The sequence below is a fragment of the Crotalus tigris genome, unplaced genomic scaffold, assembly GCF_016545835.1.
Source record: "Crotalus tigris isolate CLP2741 ecotype Arizona unplaced genomic scaffold, ASM1654583v1 scf7180000018490.839948, whole genome shotgun sequence".
NCBI classification, from domain to species: domain Eukaryota; kingdom Metazoa; phylum Chordata; class Lepidosauria; order Squamata; family Viperidae; genus Crotalus; species Crotalus tigris.
The window spans coordinates 664,781-681,436 of record NW_024097036.1 but is presented as its reverse complement, the minus strand read 5'-3'; the positions used below and the strand labels follow the sequence as shown (position 1 = coordinate 681,436).

The 16,656-nt window shown below is 41.9% G+C and overlaps 1 protein-coding gene across 1 annotated transcript in view; it reads right to left on the bottom strand.

Moving 5' to 3' along the window:
* Positions 1 to 16,656, bottom strand: part of PDZD2 (PDZ domain containing 2) — a 263,143-nt gene that overhangs the window by 152,755 nt on the left and 93,732 nt on the right. The window contains exon 2 of the mRNA XM_039353056.1: positions 15,304 to 16,156. Coding sequence (XP_039208990.1) covers positions 15,304 to 15,788 — 485 coding nt within the window. The 5' untranslated portion in view covers positions 15,789 to 16,156. The remainder of the gene's footprint in view (positions 1 to 15,303; positions 16,157 to 16,656) is intronic.

The window sequence follows — 16,656 nt, the reverse complement described above, 5'->3', positions numbered from 1 at the left end:
ACCCCATAAACTATGCCCTTGATCTTTTAGGGAGAAGATACCTTCTGTTAAACAGGTTGAATGCTACAGACAGACTAACAACATCTAAGAGCCACTTTGGTATAGTGGTTAAGGCACCAGGCTAGAAATCAGATTATTAGTTCTAGTCCAGTGGTTCTCAACCTGTGGGTCGGGACCCCATTTGGGGTCGAACGACCATTTCACGGGGGTCGCCAAACAGTCCACCATTTTTTTCCCCCTTTTCCTTAGCTGTGCTACTCCCTTTTATTCTATTGGCTTTTGAAAGCCAATAGAATAGACTCTCTTGAATAGAGTCTAATTCTATTGGCTTTCAAAAGCCAATAGGAATTGTCCAGGCTGTCTATGCCCTGCTGAGCCCGCCAAAAGTCCCATTCTGCAACTGGTGCTGCACCAGTTGAGTAGTCCTCGACTTACGACCGGTTGAGTAGTCCTCAACTTAAGACCGGTTGGGGGTCGCGGCATTAAAAAGGTATAGAACCACTGTCCTAAGTTGTTACCAAGAAAATTGCATGGACTGCTCCAGGAAGTCACCAGAATTGAACATTTATGATTCAAAGGCATTTTTAAAAAACTCAACAATATCTCTGTCTTGTTCACTTGATGTGATTGCAGTGTTCCAACATGATAACAGTGTTCCAATATCTCAGGGGCTGCCACAAAGAAGAGGGAGTCAAGCTATGCTCCAAAGTGCCTGAAGGCAGGACAAGAAGCAACGGGTGGAAATTAACCAAAGAGAGAAGCAACCTAGAACTAAGGAGAAACTTCCTGACAGTTAGAACAATTAGCCAGTGGAACAACCTGCCTCCAGAAGCGGTGAATGCTCCAACACTGGAAGTTTTTAAGAAGAAACTGGACAGCCATTTGTCCGAAATGGTATAGGGCATTTTTCCTCAACCTTGACAATTTTAAGGCATGTGGACTTCAACTCCCAGAATTCCACAGCCAGCAATGCTGGCTGTGGAATTCTGGGAGTTGAAGTCCACATGCCTTAAAATTGTCAAGGTTGAGAAACACTGGTATGGGGTTTCCTGCCTGAGCAGGGGGTTGGACTCAATGACCTCCAAGGTCCCTTCCAACTTTATTTATTCATTATTATTATTATTAACTGAACAAGTGTGGAAAACTGGCATACAAGTGCACATGTTTTGGGCCTTATCTATGGTTAATTGTTCTAACTGTCAGGAAGTTTCTCCTTAGTTCTAGGTTGCTTCTCTCTTTGACTAGTTTCCACCTTTTGCTTCTTGTCCTGCCTTCAGGCACTTTGGAGAATAGCTTGACTCCCTCTTCTTTGTGGCAATCCCTGAGATAATGTATAGGGTTTCCTGCCTGAGCGGGGGATTGGACTAGATGACCTCCAAGGTTCCTTCCATCATCATCATCATCATCATCATCATCATCATTATGGATCATTGCACAGTCAGCCAGATGTTCAGACTGGATTTGGCATTTTGTCTACCTGTCGAGTCCTTACCCAAGACCTGGGATAGGCAGATGTGGATGTTTGATGGTATTACAGATATCGTCGCAGGATGGAAGCAGTTCCTAGTAAGGCCACCTTTTGCAATTGACTAATAGCGAATTTGTCAATGCCAGTGGTGTTCAAGTGGTGCTCCAGTTGTTTTGGGATTGCACCCAAGGAGCCTATTACTATTGGTACTACCCTTGCTTGTTTTTGCCACAGTCTTTCTATTTCTATTTGTAGGTCTTTGTATTTTGTTATCTTCTCCAGTTCTTTCTCGTCTATTCTGCTGTCTCCAGGCACTGCCACATCCACTATCCAGACTTTTTTGTCTTTCTTATCAACAATTGTTAAATCTGGGGTGTTATGTTGCAGGTGCTTGTCTGTTTTAATAATAATAATTATTATTATTATTATTATTATTATTATTATTATTATTATTGTTGTTGTTGTTGTTGTTGTTGTTGTTGTTGTTACAGCCAAGGCACTGATTCAGACTCTGGTGCTGCCTCATCTTGATCTGATAAAAAGGACATCTAGAGTTGTATATCATCAGCATATTTTATCGATAACATTTTGCTTTAAATCACTGGATGATTTGAGATACTGGTGCCGTATAATTGCCGAACAGCCTAGGGAGAAAATAGAACCTCACAAGAACTCAGTGTCAAGGTTCCGACTGATGATCCCAACGAAGTAAGCACAACAGAGACACTGCAATCTCTAATGCAAAAGTTTATTGAGTACAGCATATCAGCACTGATGAATAGAAAACCAGCTCTGGAAAAAAAATGCGCCAGAGCAGTAAATTTAAAGTGTAGAACCTCCCTTTCCTTCTAATAGTGCAGGTCACATTCCCCAATTAAGTGTCAGACTATTGTTATGAGAAATTTCTTCAATTCCCAGCCAAACGGTTCTCCAATGACCTGGGTTCCCAGGCTGGACAATTCACAGGTGTGTAAGCATGGCAAGCTAAGAAACAACGACTGAAGCAGAATGTTTCTTTGATGCTTGACACTCACCATGAAAACACCATGAGCAGTAGTCCAAAGCATCATTGGAGATGGCTATCTAGATATACTCAGAATCTCTCATATCTAGCTCCGATAAGCTCCCCAGAAATATATCATAGAGCAGTGATGGTGAACCTTTTAGAGACCAAGTGCCCAAACTGCAACCCAAAACCCAGTTATTTATCACCGGGTGCCATGTGGGCATGGCCCACTGGGTGGGCGTGGCTGTGGTACTCATGGCAGACTAGGTGGGTTTGGCCAAGGTGGGCGTGATCACCTCAATGTTGCTTATGAGGAGGGACGCCTGTGGGGGCCGGGCAGGGTTGGGGGAGATCCAGGGGGTCTCTGGCAGGTGGGGCGGTGGGCAGGAGGCTCATCCTGTGGGATGAGATGAGGCAAGGCGAGGCAAGGCAGGGGTGCCATTGTCACAGGGCAAGGTGAGGCAGGGGCACCATCAGCCCCGCACACAGAGGCCAGCGAACGCATGGGTGCTGGGATGTATCTGGCCACGTGGGACTTCGGCGAGTTAGCAAGCGGCTGGTTGAAGAGGGACAGTAGCCATCTCTGGGGCATGGTGCGTGTGCCCATAGAGAGGGCTCTGAGTGCTGCCTCTGGCACGCGTGCCATAGGTTCGCCACCACTGTCATAGAGCCAGTTTGGTCTAATGATTAAGGCACCTGGCTAGAAAGCGGAAACTATGAGTTCAAGTCCCACCTTAGCCATGAAAGCCAACTGGTTGTCTCTCAGCCCAATCTACCTCAGAGATAGGTGGGAGATAGGAGGAAGAAGGTGTGCTCTATATGTTCCCCACCTTGAGTTATTTGTATAAATAATAAAGGCAGGATACAAATAGATAAATAAATAATCATAGTTAATAGTATTAATAAGCTACAAAAAGGCCCAGGAAAATTTCACAATTTCACTCTCCAAGCAAAGATCATGCACAGTGCAATCAAGTCATTGCCAAAAGCAGTTCTGAACCAAACTGAAATGTTCTAGATTAGAACATGGGTGTCCAACCATTTGACTTCCTTGGACTGCATCTAAAGTATATTATGTAGTCAATGTATATAAACATCAGTAAATAACCTCCTAGCCTTAGTTGAACAATTCTTCCTAACAGAAGCAATAAGATCAAGTGTCAAGTAAACAGGTGATCAATTGAACTGCTTGAGTATCTTATCCACATCCTCAGGCATTAGAATCTGGAGGCAAATGATCAGACTTTGCTCTCAACATTTCTAAAGAATGATTAGCCAAAGTTGCAGAACCTAAACATTTTTACATTGATGAACTGATTAATGCCTGCTGAATGGGATTACACTATTGCTGGACCTTAAAACTTACTTGTAGTTTACATTAACCTGCAATATGTTAGTTTGGGTTAAATTTATTTAAAGGAAAGCTTGCATGAACAAAGTCATAATGTGACAAGACATCTGATTGCTGTCAATTAGCATAGGTATTTTTTTGCAACATTTCATTTTGAACAGCACTTGGTGGATTTAGTCATATGAAAAGAAAAATCATTTCTTAAAATGACTTAATCACTTTATGTCACTGCAGATCCATTGCTTTTTCAATGCCATACAACTCTTTGCAATATTGGTTAGAGCAGCAAGATCTGGCTCTTACAGATATCATTGTCTATTATGATATACAAAAGTTTATTTTGCACCTGAATGCATTAGGAAAAACTTCCAGATCTTCTGTTTATTGAAAACTAACTGGAGTACTATGTGAGTAATCCCACAAAACCTCAGAAGGAACATTGATTGCCCAACTTATAAGCTCACACTTTCAAAATATGACATTTCTGGGAGCAGAAATGTCCAAAATTGAATTAACTGCTTTTTCCTGTTTCTGAACAGAATAAATAGTTTTCAGTTAGAAACCTTGGCATCTAAATTAGAAAAAAAAATGCACATTTATGCACATTTTATAAAGCACATGGTTGGAATATGTCAAAGTTCCTCTGTTGTTTATGAAAGTATGTCTCTGACTTTTAAACTAAATTTCTGGTCTATAAATAAAATCCAATTTTATATAGCAAGAGAGATAATAGAAACAGGAACAGGAACAGAAACAGAAACAGAAACAGGAACAAGAATAGAATAGAACAGAATAGAATAGAATAGAATAGAATAGAATAGAATAGAATAGAATAGAATAGAATAGAATAGAATAGAATAGAATCTGGAAGGGACCTTGGAGGCCTTCTAGTCCAGCCCCCTGCTCAAACAGGAGAACCTATACCATCTCACACAAGTGACTGTCTAGCCTCTTTTTAAAAATCTCCAGTGATGCACCGCCCATGATTTTTGGAGGCAAGCTGTTCCATTGATTAATTGTCCTCACTGTCAGGAAGTTTCTCCTTAATTCCGGGTTGCTTCTCTCTTTGATCAGTTTCCAACCATTATTCCAAATATTGGAATACTGCTATCATGTCTCCCCTATTTTTCATTTCTTTAGACTAGCCAAACCCAAGTCCTGCAGCCATTCTTCGTATGTTTTAGTCTGCAGGCCTTTGATCATCTCAGCTGCTCTTCTCTAAATTTTTTCCAAACTCTCAACATCTTTTTTGTGATATGGTGACCAAAACACATATATCATATACCATATGCCCTATACCATTTCTTTAAAACCTCCAGTGTTAGAGCATCCACAATTTCTAAAGGAAAATAGTTCCACTGATTAATTGTTCTAATTGTCAGGAAATTTCTCCTTAGTTCTAGGTTAGTTTTCTCCTTGATTAGTTTCCATCCGTTGCTTCTTGTCCTGCCTTCAGGAGCTTTGGAAAATAGGTTGTGTCATCCCCTTAGATATTGGAACATTGCTATCATGTGACTCCTAGTTCTTCTTTTCATTAAACTAGACATACTAGACATACCCAATTCCTGCAACCATTCTTTGTATGTTTTAGCTCCAGAGCCCTAATCATCTGTTGCTCTTCTCTGCACTCTTTCTAGAATCTCAACAACTGGATGCAATATTCCAAGTGTGGCCTTACCAAGGCATTATAAAGTGGTATTAACATTTCACATGATCTTGATTCTATCCCTCTGTTAATGCAGCCTAACACTGTGTTGGCTTTTTGGGCAGCTGCAGCACACTGCCAGCTCATATTTAAGTGATTGTCCACTAGGACTCCAAAATCCATCTCACAATTACTAGTACTACCTAGTCTCATTTCTCTGTTACTAATTTATCATCTTGTGCTTTAAATACTCTAATATCATTCCTTCTTGCTTCTTATCCAATGCAAGCTGCATTGGTTGGCTAATTTTTCTCTTAATCATTCTGAAAATAATCAACTACACTTCTTTAGCAAGGGTGTCAAACTTGCAATGTCATGTGACATGTTGCGACGTGTCATGACTTTTTTTCTATTGCTGGCAATGGGGTGGCCGCAGTTTTGCTATGATGCATCCGGCCCATAGGCCAGCAGTTTGACACCCCTGTTCTTTAAGATACTCTAGATCAGTGGTTCTCAACCTTTTTAATGCCGCAACCCCCAACCGGTCGTAAGTCGAGGACTAAATTGATCGTAAGTCAAGGACTAAATTGGTCGTAAGTCGAGGACTACCCAACTGGTCATAATTCAAGGACTTTCCCTGCCTGGGAGCGCCGTACATGCGTGGTGCCGCCCCCTGCGCCAGCCACGGCATAGCTGGCAAGCGGCAGAGACGCAGTAGGCCGACCACCGACTGGCCACCAGCTGGCCCAGCCCAAGGGAGGTAAGGCACCCGCCGGAAAAGGGGAAAAAAATGGCGGACAGCCTTGCTTGGCGACCCCCGTGAAATGGTCGATCGACCCCAAATGGGGTCGCGACCCATAGGTTGAGAACCGCTGCTCTAGATAACTTGGGACTATAACTCCCAGAATTCCCAGCCCAAAACTATTAGCACCAAGAGAGAAGGCAGACATCAGGGATGGAGACTGACGTTAAATGAAAAAAGACTTACCTGCATTGAACTTCTTTTAATTTACACTAATTTAAAAAATGCAGTAAGTTCTAGTTCAAGGATTTGGGTTACTGTTGAAGATTTTGTGGGAAAATCACTCACTTTCCTCTCTCTCAAAAAAAAGATACAAATCCTTCTCTAGACAGACTTTTATTATAACCTGATTCAACAGCCACGAAACTGAAAGTAATTTTAATAATGTGTGTGACTGGATTTCTCTCTTTAAAACTGCAAGAAAAATTCTTAATTTGCTGCTGTTCCATTTAACCAAAAAATTAAAGTGTGTTAAGACAGCGCCCCCCTAAGGCCACAATGAGTAAATATATTTATAAAGGACTTCACCCAAATACTTTGCAGTCTCAAAGAAGTTTAAAATTAAAAAACGGCAGTGCTTTTTTTCTTTAAAAAAAAAAAAAAAAGGTGCCGGAACTCACAAACGTCATACAACCCGCCTTGCCTACCCTATAAGGTTCCATCCAAAAAAGGTGCCAGAACTCCATTCTGGACGTTCTATGAGAAAAAAAAAGCCCTGAAAAACGGTATGACAGAAGACAACAGTAATGAGATGCCATAGGACAGTGGTGGCGAACCTATGGCACACGTGCCAGAGGCGGCACTCAGAGCCCTCTCTGTGGACATGTGCGCCATGCTCCGGAAATGACAACCATCCCTCTTCAACCAGCCGTCCGCTAACTCATCGAGGTCCCATGTGGCTGGATGCATCCCAGCACCCATGCGCTCGCTGGCCTCTGTGTGCAGGAGCCGATGGTGTCAGGCAGAAGTCGCCCCAGCCCCTGCCTCACCTTGCCCTGTGACAATGGCACCTCCACCCTGCCTCGCCTTGCCTTGCCTTGCCTCACCCCGCAGGACAAGCCTCCTGCCCACCTGTCAGAGACCCCCTGGATCTCCCCCAACTCTGTCTGGCCCCCACAGGCGTCCTTCCCCACAAGCAACATTGAGGTGATCACACCCACCTTGGCCACACCATCCAGTCTGCCATGACCACCACAGCCACTCCCACCCAGTGAGCCACACCTACCTGGCACCCGGCAATAAATAAGTGGTTTTTGGGTTGCAGTTTGGGCACTCAGTCTCTAAAAGGTTCGCCATCACTGCCATAGGATGCCTTTTAAACTGTGTTTCTTCATTCATTCCCTTGCTACACACCTCTTTTTAAAAAGGAGAGATGAGAGGGAGGGGTAAAATAAAGAAACATAAGACACCCACAGCAGTGGTTCTAAGCCTAGAAGAAAGTGCCAAATCAAATAATTAAAAAGCAAAGCTGTTCAAACTGAAAGGACGTTATCCCCTAAGCATACAAGCAATCGCTTCTTTCAATTTGCTTACATGCTTCCACCACCACCCCGTTCCCTGCACCCAAAGCAAGCCAAAGAAAGAACAGAAAAAGAAGACAGAAAAAGAAGATGATAAAACACCCACAGTGGGTCTCCTAGTGAAATGAATCCTGGAGAATCCCACCTCTCTTTCTTTTTAATGGATGCATCTATCAGACCCATTTGGTTTCTTTCAAGTGAGACCAGGGGTGAGAGAAACTATAATATTAGCTGGATCATTACTGGTTACAGTTAAGAATCTATCAAATTCATCTTTTCAGTTGTACAATTAATTGATCCACATTCTTCATATAGGTTAGTGGTTTTTTTAAAACTTGGAAACTTTAAGATGTGAAAGAACTTTAATTACACTGGCTAGGAAATTCTGGGACTTGAAGTCCATACATCTTAAAGCTGCTGAATTTGAAAAACACTAAATTTATCTCTACTAAATGAATAGGGAGCTACTGTGCTGAAACTGAATCTTTTCCCTTGGTTTAATTCAGAGGAGTTGGAATGAAACTTGGAGAAAAGTTCCTTGAAATGTTGAGTATTTTAACTCCTACCAATAGAGGTTTTTCATGTTAGGCTGAAATCCAAAAAACCAAACATACTTATCATCTAAAAAAATCATTAATTTTAGTACTTCTTAGCTCCAGCTCCATATGGGATTTGTAGCCCTGTTCATTCTGAGTATCACCTTATGTTCCTTACCCCATATGCAGAAAATGTGTGTCTAGAAAAGAAAGCTTTCCTATCCACAAAGATTCTCCATAGGTTGATGATCTTGAGGAGTCCTTGTTCATGGGAAAGAAGTTTCATGAATATGGATTAGCTCCACTCCAGCTACTCATGTTTGCATACCTGGTGCAGAGCTGGAGACTAAAGCTTATGAAGAATGGTTGTATGAATTGAGTATGTCTAATTTAATGAAAAGAAGAACTAGGGAGATATGATAGCAGTGTTCCAATATGTGAGGGGCTGCCACAAAGAAGGGGGGGTCAACCTATTCTCCAAAGCTTCTGAAGGCAGGATAAGATGCAATGGATGGAAACTGATCAAGGAGAGAACCAACCTAGAACTAAGGAGAAATTTCCTGATAATAAGAACAATTAATCAGTGGAACAACTTGCCTCCAGAAGTATTGAATGCTCCAATATTGCAGGTTTTTAAGAAGTGATTGGACAACCATTTGTGTGAAAGGGTATAGGCCCGTGGTGGCGAACCTATGGCACGGGTGCCAAAGGCGGCACGCAAAGCCCTCTCTGTGGGCATGCGCGCTGTCGTCCCAATCCTAGGCCTTCAGCTGGGTTTTATAAAACCTTTTCGCTTTAGGCCTCCGCCACCGTGTGTAAAAAAAAAAAGGTTCAATCAATCAATTTCTCGCGGGAAAAAAAAAGATCTCGCAAAGTTGGAATTGATTGAACTTTTTAGTCCCACCAAGTCTGCCGTTATCACCGCAGCCACGCCCACCCAATGGGCCACACCCACCCAATGGGCCATGAGCACCCGGCACCCAACAATACATAAGTGGGTTTTCGGTTGCAGTTTGGGCATTCAGTCTCTAAAAGGTTCACCATCACTGGTATAGGCTTTCTTGCCTGAGCATGGGGTTGGACTAGAAGACCTCCAAGGTCCCTTCTGTTATTCTGTTAAAACTAACATGAAAGGAGTCTCCCTCTTTTCTGCCTGCATTTCATCTTGTTATTATTTGGATCTCTTGCCCACTGAGGTTGTTTTCAGCAGCATCTTCTTTAGCAAATGTAACACAATATTCTCCATTCCCTCACATCCTGGCAATTATTAATGGAAAAAATCATATTTCTTCCTTAAATATAGTATTCTCATATTTATAGTCTTCTGTGGAGATAATGTGTGCTGTCAAGAGATATCCACTAGAATAACAGTCTTCTCCATCCAGCCCTTCAGTTGTGGGAGTCTTTGCAACAACATCCTTGCCAATAGTCCACTAGACTAGAGGTACACAAGTTCTCAACTGAAGCACTGATGCTTCTAAGACACTACTGTTGTTGCTATATAAATCTGAGAACCAATCCAAAAGAAAGATTCCACTTGGATTCAGAAGAACCCACTTGCACACTTTCTACAGATGATCCAAGTTCTCTTGAACATTTTTCTTCTTCTTCAAGAAACAAATAGGAAGACTTCATTTTCAAAACAATCATACCAGTTCCTGGTTAAGCTAAGGATTGAATTCAGGTTTTCTTTATTATACAAATCTCACTGTTAGCTATTGCAGTAACCCTTCTGAAACCTGAGTTTGTCAGACGAGAGCCTGTACATACACCCCACATTCAATTAGTTATTCCCAAGACAGCTTTGTTCATAGGTTTTCAGCAGAGTATGTATACCTACAGCAAGCACACATTTATTGTGATAAATTATAATCTGATCAGTTTGGTTAGGGCTTAATGTCAACCTAGCCACTGCATTCTGTAAGCCATGATAGAAAATATAAGTCCAGACATTGAACATATCAAAGAAAACTATGATTGGGTGTATATATCATATTAAAGAATATATTGCTTTAACTATGATTTATTCAACCTACCATAATGACCTGATTCTTACATAATGCTAATCCATTAATCACAATTTGCAGACTGTAAAATAACTGGAATTACATATTAAACTAAGTGATAAACCATCTGTATGATGCACTATCTGAAGCAGCTTCATTGCTAACACTTCATGGAATATGCCTTCATTCAAGCTATACAGAGACATCATGGATTCATGAAATTGGATGGGCTTTATCCTGCAGACCAACAGTTGGCTCTATGTCCCTTCCATTCCTCCTTCTGCAGCAAGCTGATTGTATGCAGTGTTCCTGCTGGTTTAAATTACACTTTCCCAAGTTGTACAGTCCCCAGATGGGTTGGGTTCTCAAATTCCTAGTTATTGTACCATGCTGGCTAAGATGTCTGGGTACTGTGGCTCCAATATATTGTGGTATCAAGCTGGGAAAGATTATTTCAGCTAGATTTATGTTTGATTTATTAAGTAACTAATAATTGATTGGGTCCATAGAATCAACTAGCCAAAATCCAGAAAATCATACTTCAACTTAGGGCGATGGGTAAACTTCATTCTGCATACGCATGTCCTCTTCACCTCTTCTAATCTTAAAGAAAAATCATCTTTGTCTGACTAATCCTTCAAGCCAACAAAACGCTGCTGAAAAATATCCAGAAAAGTTTTAGTCATTTCCAACCATTCCAACTTCGGGAGAGGCAAACAATCACTTACTCCATCATTAACAAGAGAACAGGAGCAGGAGTCCAAAGTAAGCAAGCAAGCAAACAAACAAAGAAATAGAATTACTCTATTGTTCGGGGAGATTTGATATTCTTCACTGTGCATCTTTTCTTCTTGCAAACCAACAGGACAGAGACAGCTGTAGGGAATCCCCATTCCATTTTCCAAAGCAATTTCTCTCTGTGCAACATTTGGTCTGGCAGCAAAGCTTAAAATCCCACCAACAAAAGTGTGTTAATCCTTCCCTGATTCTTAGTGGGCTTAATACCAGCCAGAACAGAGATTCCTGGAAGCCAAATTGACTGCACACTCCCTATTTCTGGTATTTGGCAAGTTCAAACTCCTGTTAAGTTCCTGTAGGTGACTTAGTTTCCATCAAACACCTGCACCAACTGTTTATCCCAATATAATAGCTCAATACTGAAGGCAATCTTATGGAAATGGAGTGAATGAAGAGAAACTGAAAGGTGATTTTTCGTGAACGTTTATCTGCCAACACACTCTGCAAAGAGGATTAGTCCAATAAACTCGGCAGTACAGTAAATACACATATCCGCTGCTTATCTCTTCTTGTACAGTCTGCTCCAAAGAAAGACAAATCCACTGGCTCCACATATTACATATTTACATTGTTCCTTTCCTTTCTCGTTAAACAACACTGTGATTTGTATCATTCTGCACAGTTTACTCCAGCTCTACTCATCAGCCAAGAGGCACATAAAGCTTGACCAGAGGTAAGCAACAGTGAGCCAGAAAAGTTCTTAAGACTCGCTTTAAATTTTGGCAGCACAGTCAACACTTTTTGACCGAAGAAGATATAAAATCAGTGCAATAAGTCCCTGATAAGTTTCATACATCTATTTTAGTCGGGCCATAAGTATCATAAAAATGATAAAAGATTCCCACCCACCCCAAAAAAACTGTCTCTTTGCAGAGGTATCACTGCTTCAGTATTCTCAGGGGTTACAGTGTGATTTTGAGAAGGAAAAGGGACACTGGATTGTCCCTATATCTAAAAATCCACCTGGGATTCCAGTAGTCTGACCATTAAGTGCAACGGTTCTCAACCTATGGGTCGCGACCCCATTTGGGGTCGATTGACCATTTCACGGGGGTCGCCAAGCAAGGCTGTCTGCCATTTTTTTCCCCTTTTCCGGGGGGTGCCTTACCTCCCTTGGGCTGGGCCAGCTGGTGGCCCAGCCGGTGGTCGGCCTGCTCTGTCTCTGCCGTTTGCCAGCTACGCCTCGGCCGGCACAGGGGGCGGCACCATGCAGGCGCGGCACTCCCGGGCAGGGAAAGTCGACTTATGATCAGTTGGGTAGTCCTCGACTTACGACCGGTTTAGTCCTTGACTTACGACCGGTTGGGGGGTCACGGCATTAAAAAGGTTGAGAACCACTGATTAAGTGGGTAATGCAGACTTTCCCTTAACTGGAATTTTCCATATTGCTGGATTGCACTTCCCATAATCTCCGCACAGAGAAACATGATCTAAAGCAGGGGTCCCCAACCCCCGGTCCATAGACCAGTATCGGGCCACGGCATGCCAGCAACTGGGCTGCACAAACAAGCAAAGCCCCATCCGCGGGATGCAGGCAACACACAAACCCCGCCCCCCTCCGGTTCATGGAAAAACCTCTCTCCACGTAACCGGTCCCTGGTGTCCAAAAGGTTGGGGACCTCTGATCTAAAGAATTCCACTGAGATCCCATTAAAGTGAAACCAAAAGACCAATGATTTATTCTTATACAGATAGTCCTCGAGTTACGACTATAATTGAACCCCCAAATTTCCATTGCTGAGCGAGATAGTTGTTCAGTGAATTTTGTCCCCATTTTATGACCTTTCTTGACACAGTTGTTAGGTGAATCACTGCAGTTGTTAACACAGTTCTTAAGTGAATCTTGCTTCCGCATTGATTTTGCTTGTCAGAAAGTTGCAAAAGGTGAGCACATGATCCCAGGACATTGCAACCGTCATAAATATGAACCAGTTGCCAAGCGTCTGAATTTTGATCACGCGAGCATGGGGATGCTGCAACGGTCGTAAGTGTGAAATATTGTTTCCAGTCACTTTTTTCACTGCTACTGTAACTTCAAATTAATTGAATGGTTGTAAGTCAAGGACTACCTGTATCTTTCATATTGCTGGACTACACTTCTCATCATCCCAGCGCAGAGAAATTTGATCTAAAGGATCTTGGACTTTTTTGTACCAAGGATCAGTTTCAGAGAAAACAATTTTTCCAGGGACCAGTGGTGGCTAGGTGGGAGTTCGTTTTGCACACTATGTAAATCCGGCACGTGCACAGCTTAAGTTTTGCTTGCTTTTGAAGCGGCCTGGGAGTTGAGGGCCCCTGATCTACAGAATCCCATCGAGATCCTATTAAAGTAAAAAGACCAAAGATTTATTCTTATATTTTGCTGCAAACACAGAACAATTTGATTGTTCAAGTCTTAGGCTGTTTCTGAATCAGGTCCGTTTCCAATTATGCAATTTGAATTTCTCTTATTTATATTGGATGTCTTACAGAATACAGACACTTACTGTATAATACAGATTCTATGTATGAACTCAAGTTTCCTTACAACTATTAGTGCGATTAAATTTTGATTAGAAAATTAGATGACTTATGAGGATAGAATTTTTGCTCACTATGAAAGAATAGAGAGAATCAAATCAATCCGTTTTCAAGCATTAGAAGCTATGTAGTCAATCAAAGTGACTAGGACATTGTCAAGATAAACGGAATGAAGCATGCTAAATCTGATGGCCACTCGTAAAAGAGGAAAGACACTTAATTGCTGGATTATGCTTCTTTTTTGGAAGTTTATTGACAACCATACTGTAGTGTGGCAATTAATCTTTTTGTGTGGGACAGAATGCATTCAATCTTCTGCCACTATTCAAAAATTAGGGGTGGTCAGGAAAAAGTGGGTAGGGACAAAAAAGTGAAAATAAGTAAGGAGAAAAGAAAAGGTAAACAGGATAGTTCTAGGTTGAAGCAACCTAGAACTAAGGAGAAACTTCCTGACCGTTAGAACAATTAACCAGTGGAACAACCTGCCTCCAGAAGCGGTGAATGCTCCAACACTGGAAGTTTTTAAGAGGAGACTGGACAGCCATTTGTCTGAAATGGCATACGATTTCCTGCATGAGCAGGGGGTTGGACTAGATGACCTGCAAGGTCCCTTCCAACGTCGTCGTCGTCATCATCATCATCATCATCATCATTATTATTATAAATTAGAATAAACATTTTGCCTCTGGCAGTAAGCCAGATGTTCACAGTGATCTAGAACAATTTGAAAGTCTTACAAGACTGGGAGGATAATCGCCATACCTTTTCTTGATGCTATGCTCGTTCTTTTTCCCAGACCTTGTAAATTGTTCTGAACCATCTATACATCAATATACAAGTAATCCTCGACTTACAACCACAGTTGAGCACAAAATCTCCCTTGCTAAGTGGTTAAGTGAATTTTGCCCCATTTTTTACAAACTTTTTGCCACTGTTGTTAACTGAATCACTGCAGTTGGCAAGCAAATCATGTGGTTGTTAAACAATTCTGGCTTCTCCCATTGACATCATTTGTTGGAAGCAGGCTGGGAAGGTTACAAATGGTGATCACATGATCTCCAGGACAGTGCAACTGTCATAAATACATGCCAGTTGCCAAGAGTTTGAATTTCGACCATGTGACCATGGGGATGTAAGTGTGAAAACTGGCCTTGTCACTTTTTTCAGTGCCATTGTAATTTTGAATGGAGACTAAATGAGTGATTATAAGTCAAAGACTACCTGTATATACAAACATTCACACTTAATTGTCAACCAGAAGAACCTTTGATCAGAAGAAAAAGGTAACATTTAAAAGAGAAATCAATCCGTAAATGTTTCCAGAGTTTCACTTTATAGCAAGCATGCTTCTAAGTGCTGAGGACATGCCCTCCCGAGTATATTGATTTTCTAATTCTCTTTTTGTTTTCAAGCACCAACCGTTCCCATGGGTGAATGAGAAGGAAACTGTACAGAAGGTCCTAAAGTTTTAGGAGGTGTCCATGTGACCAATAGTTTGTAGGCTACCTATCCTCCCTCTGTAGGAACTACATCTCCCAGCTTCCTCCAGTATGCAATCGTGCTGGGAGCTGTAATTTATCAACATCTGGGAGGTTCCACCATAAGCATCCATATCATCCATTATCAACCTTCATCACAATTCACATCTTACCTTGCACCACCAACATCCACTCCAACCATTAGTTGGCCATTCAGTGAAAGGATCTCATCTCGCAAGCGAATTTTTCCACATTTACCTGCCGGACTGTTTTTCTTCAAATCAGTGACCCAAATGCTTCCAACATCAAGCACTGGGCCTTTATGTCCCCTCTTTCTTCTCCCCATTCTCCGTTTTTCACCATAATCCCCAAAAGCAGGGATGTTGCCAAAATTTAGACCGAGCAGCTCTGTCTTGTCTGGGTCCTTGGTTAAATAAACCGTACAGATTTCCATATCCACAGGACTAGGGCTGTAGTGTAGCTTGCCCTCTTCCACTGGGAAGTTCAACTGGATGTACTCTCTCAGCTTCTTAATGGCTGAATGACAAAGGCTGTGCTCGGGTTCCTCAACTTCCCGCCTCAGATGGCTCTGCAACCATCGATAAAGGATGGGAAGAAACAGCATCGCATTTTCTGGAGTGATAGGCATTGTGGGCATGCCAGGATTTCATTATGTGAAGAAATGGTTCTTCAACTGGGTCAGATCAATGTTCCTTTCCAGGCCAAGGTTGCCGGGTGCTTCATCCACAGCCATCTTGATAGGACCAAGAAAATGCAGAAAAAAGGCACGCAAGGACAGGCAAAACTAAATAATAATAATAATGGCCTGTTCTTCCACCCCTGTTTGGCCAGGACAACAGAAGGCCTTTATGAAAAAGAACAAACACTGTTGCTCTGGAATCCACAGCAAGGAAAGAAAGGAAGCGACCGGAATTTCTTGCTTGCCTCCTTTCACAGCTGTCCACACAGAAATGTATGATCACCAGCCTGGAATTTCTCCTCCACACTCACCAACACCTGCTTGACCTAGAAAAAAAGGAAATGGCCCAATTAAAACCATAAATCTCTTTCAGATGCAGGATTAGAAGCTTATCTGCAATGCTTAATAATGAGAAGATTTTGCCTAAGATTATTTTGTTTATTGGTTAATTCTATAATCTGTTCATTTTGCTTTCTGTTAACATATGTGGGTTATTCATTATTTACTACAAGGACTGCGGGCAGGAAGAAGACAAATTTCAAAGACAAATTTCTAATTATGCAGATAGTTCCACACACAGAGGCGCATTTTACAGTTAACCTTTTCATCTATATAGAAAAAAAGGAAGGAAGGAAGGAAGGAAGGTCTTATATGTCTTTTAATCTTGAATATTTATGTTGGTAAAAGGTTCAAATCGCCTTTGTTTTTCAATTGGTATAGTGTAGGGGTGTTAAACTGCTGGCCCGTGGGCTGGATGCATCACTGGGAAACTGCCCCCACCCCATTGCCGGCAATGGGGAAAAAGCTCCGATACGTTGCGAGTTTG